Source organism: Buceros rhinoceros, unplaced genomic scaffold (genome assembly GCF_000710305.1).
Source record: "Buceros rhinoceros silvestris isolate BGI_N320 unplaced genomic scaffold, ASM71030v1 scaffold41873, whole genome shotgun sequence".
NCBI classification, from domain to species: domain Eukaryota; kingdom Metazoa; phylum Chordata; class Aves; order Bucerotiformes; family Bucerotidae; genus Buceros; species Buceros rhinoceros.
In genome coordinates this window covers 1-3,897 of record NW_010406088.1, presented here as the reverse complement: position 1 = coordinate 3,897, position 3,897 = coordinate 1, and the positions used below count along the sequence as shown (strand labels likewise).

Below are 3,897 nucleotides of genomic sequence, written 5' to 3'. Positions count from 1 at the left end.
GAAAGAGTGGCCTACTCCAGTGACATCATTCTGACTAACATCCAAATTCTATTCAGGCTGGATGAAGGAGGCATTGGATGAAGTCTGTGTTGCAGAATTTCCAGAGATAATTACAGATATCCTTTTTGATTTAAATACCTATAAATCTCTGAGATGGCAGGAAGTGCTCCAGTACATCTTTGATTTGCTTTATCTATCTCCTTTCCATTCAGGATAAATCATGAGAAAGAAAAAAGCTTACTCTTGAGGTGTCACTTAGAGTAGTACCATGAATGTTGGATGTACCTCTGTACAGAACTGATGGTTTCGTAATAACTTGATTTACAGACGAGATGTCAGCTCAGAAGGTGAGTCTGAGGAGCAACCAGATCCAGGGCTCTTCCAAGGCTGTGATGAAAATAAGCTGTGGCAAGTAAACAAAAGTTCAAGATGTCAAATCCTGAATGACTTGAATGGTCCTTTCGTAAAGTGCCATTCTACAGTCTCACCAGATTTCTATTTCACGTAAGTCTCTGTGGAAAACAATTGTTCTCTCCATTTTCAAAATCATTTTGGCACTAGTTTGTGACAAGAACTTTGCATTTACAGTCCCCTGGATATTAACAGGAACAGAGGATAGTTAGTGTCTTTGGAGATCTGGGCCCAGTGGTTCCATTACTGATATGTTTAAATTCCTTTATTTATTTTTAAATAATTATGACGATCTGTCTTTGCAACTATTTAGTGTTTCTTTTTTCTGTTAGCTCTGGAAAGTCACTTTCCTCTTTTCCTACACAGATAAAGCAGCATGATACCTGTAGGCTGGGCTTTCTGGTGTGCTTACAGTTCTCAGCCACGTTCAGTGAGAATATAGTAGCTGCATCTGTTAGTTTCCCTTAAGCAATTCTAGCTTCATAAAATCTAGCTCCATGTTATAGCCACAAAGGCTGAAGCTGTCAGTGACACTTGAATCTTTCATGGAGAAGTTGAAAAAAACTGAGGAGTACTTAACCTGGTATCTTCAAGAAAGTTTCCTCTGCTGTGTTTCAAGGCTGCTCTGGCCTCCTACACACCCCTAATTTCGAGGAGTATGAAACCTGTTGATTCATCTTCACATTTGTCATTATCAGTCACAAATTGCCAAGTAGTTGCCGGTTTTCGTTAGTCATAGAGTTGGACCTAATGTTTAAAGAGATAATGCCCACCTCAAAGTCCCTCTTAGCTGAGAGGAGAACGCGAAGGTATCCTAAGCCAAATAAACTAGACCTCTGGCTTCGGTGTATATATCCTGATTCTTAGCATAAGTCTACTTTACTGCTCGCTCTAGAATTTGGTTGCGCAGCCTGTTCTACCTTCCCAGTGGTTGCCTGACTTTTCTGAGGTGCGGCATACTTGCAGATCCCATCAATCTCAGATCTCAATGCCTCTGAAAATGAGGCCATGGATATTGAGATGATAAGCAAAGCTGAGAAGATAGTACTGGCAAACAAACACTGGGTAAAATGAATTCTGTGTCAATATTCAAGGCATATGGACATGGGGAGGGCTCCCATGTATTACCAAAGTGTGTAGTCCAGCTATAACGTGCTCTGTAAGCAACATGCAGCCATGCTAGCCCAGAACAGATGCAGGTAGCAAAGAATAACTTACTGTGACAAGCAGTCAGGTGGGTACCTGTTTATTGCCTGCTCATACACCACCACCTCGCATGTTAGCAGCAACTGCATAACAAATTACCTGATCTTCCCAGTCATGTGGCTGGTGGTTTTTTTATTCCTCAGTTTTCTTGTCAGATAGATACCGGGAAACTGAACTTACTCAGAGACAGACAGAAAAGTAGCTGGAAATAAACAATAACTAAGGTCTCAGGAGTGAATGCTTTCTCATGTTGCACATAGGAGCTGCCTGTTTGATCTGTGTGAGACCGGGGATGAGGATGCTACCTTATGTCGCAGTCTGGAGGAATATGTGCTGGCTTGTCAACAGCAAGGAGTCACCATGGAAGGCTGGAGGCAACAGACAGTTTGTGGTAAGCACAGGAAGAACCAAAAAGTGTGATTTCTGCCTAAAGGACTCAAAATCTGAGATTCAAGGCTTTTCCTAGACACATCATATATCAAAGTTTCTCAGGGAGTAAAAGCATGTTGATTCACACTTAATCACTGTTCAGCACACAAACTTGGCCCTCTGGCCTCTTTTTCTGTGTCCTACACTGACTTTCATAGCTTCAACCCCAGCTTAGAAAGATACTTAGAGCTTTCTAACGACTCCTGTCGCCAGAAGTTTAGAAACAGAAAAAAACCATCCCCATTACCAGCTAAGCAAAAAAGTTAAAATTTTGGAGACCATCACAAGCTGCAAATCTGAAGGAAAAACATTTCATTTCCATCTCTTTTTAAATCTACAAAATATAGTAATGCTCTTTTTTTTTTTTTTTGCCTGTGAAATTTCAAGATAAAAAAGATTCAGCTGAAAACTCCCAATCTTTCAGGCTAAAAAATGCTGAAATAAAACATAATTACCTCAAACCTTTTTTTCCTAGTTTTTCCTTGTTTTTCTTAAGTTGGAAGATTCATCAAACCCATGTTAGATGACTTTGTATTTCTGGTGAAACACAGCTCCCAGAGCTGTGAAACAGTTCTGGTACTCACAGGGATTGCTGCCCTGAGTGTGTGAGAAGTTACTTGAGATCAGTGAACACCAGGAATGAGAGCACAGCGTACAAATAGCTTTGATGTTGCACTTCCTGACTTTGGAGTGTGTTAGTTACAACTTCAGTTCAATTATATATGTACGCCCATCTCTGTGTGTGCATGTTCTTCGTATTGCCTCCCACAAAATGGTAACGTCCTCTGAATCTCCAAGGACATTGGGAAGTAATGCACAGCAGCCTGCTATAACTGGATGCTCCTTGTTCTTACAGGTATATCATGCCCCGCCAACAGCAACTACAGCTCATGCATGTCTGCATGCCCAGCGTCCTGCAGCGACTTCACCAGCCCCTCTGAGTGTGAATCACCTTGTGTTGAAGGCTGCGAATGTCTCCCTGGCTATGTTCTCAGTGATGATGAGTGTGTGCCTTACAAACAATGCGGCTGCACATACCTTGACAGATATTACGAGGTACAGTCTCTGTGGGTCAGACAGCTCCCGCAGCACCAAAAAATATTTTCTTCTCCTAAATATTTTTACAATCACCTCATTCTCCTCAGCATGTAATTTGCATTAGAAAAAAAGAGAAATTGTTTAATAAAATTCTGGTCCCTGTAAGAAGGGATGAGAGGAGACTGCTTGGTCTGCCTCTGAAACTCTCTGTCAGAATACTCAAGGCAGGCACTTCCAGAAGGATATGATTACACTCTGTCCTCCATGTTAAGTCTTCACCTTTATTATGCTAAATAGCCTCAAGGCTATTTAGGCACCAAAGTTTACAACACACCAGTTACAGCAAAATTCTGTTGGTCGCTGTGGTCCCTCTCCTCCCAGTGAGGAGTAGTACAGGCAGTGTTGAGAGTCTGTAGTGTTGACTATGACATGAAGAGAGCCCCAAGAAGGCTGGATTCTAGGGAACACAGGGAATCCTCCATTGTCGCTGCAGGATAAAATAGCTTCATAATTTCTGTTTTAACACTAAAGATAAGGTACAGGAAAGGCTTAAGCCAGTGAAGATTGTTCTGTGGGAGGAAGGACACTCTTACTATGAAAAGCTGGCACTTGCCAGAGAAATGGCACACACCATTTCCACATTGCCTTGGAGGCATGATGTGATGCACCCACCACTCTCTCATCTCCAGCAACAGTTAGACACTGTTGGTTGCACATGTACCCCACATGAGGCTAGGATCTCCTGTCCCAAACTCTTCTTTTACCTTCTTTCTTGGGCCATCCTTGTTTCAAAAAGCTGGATTAGTGTCGCGG

At 42.0% G+C, this 3,897-nt stretch overlaps 1 protein-coding gene across 1 annotated transcript in view; it reads left to right on the top strand.

The window, feature by feature from the left end:
• LOC104491513 (zonadhesin-like) overlaps positions 1-3,102 on the top strand; it is a gene marked incomplete at both ends in the record, with an annotated part of 16,839 nt that extends 13,737 nt beyond the window's left edge. The window contains 2 exons of the mRNA XM_010133950.1: positions 1,878-2,008; positions 2,903-3,102. Of these exons, the coding sequence (XP_010132252.1) occupies positions 1,878-2,008; positions 2,903-3,102 (331 nt within the window). The remainder of the gene's footprint in view (positions 1-1,877; positions 2,009-2,902) is intronic.
• Positions 3,103-3,897: the final 795 nt, after the last annotated feature.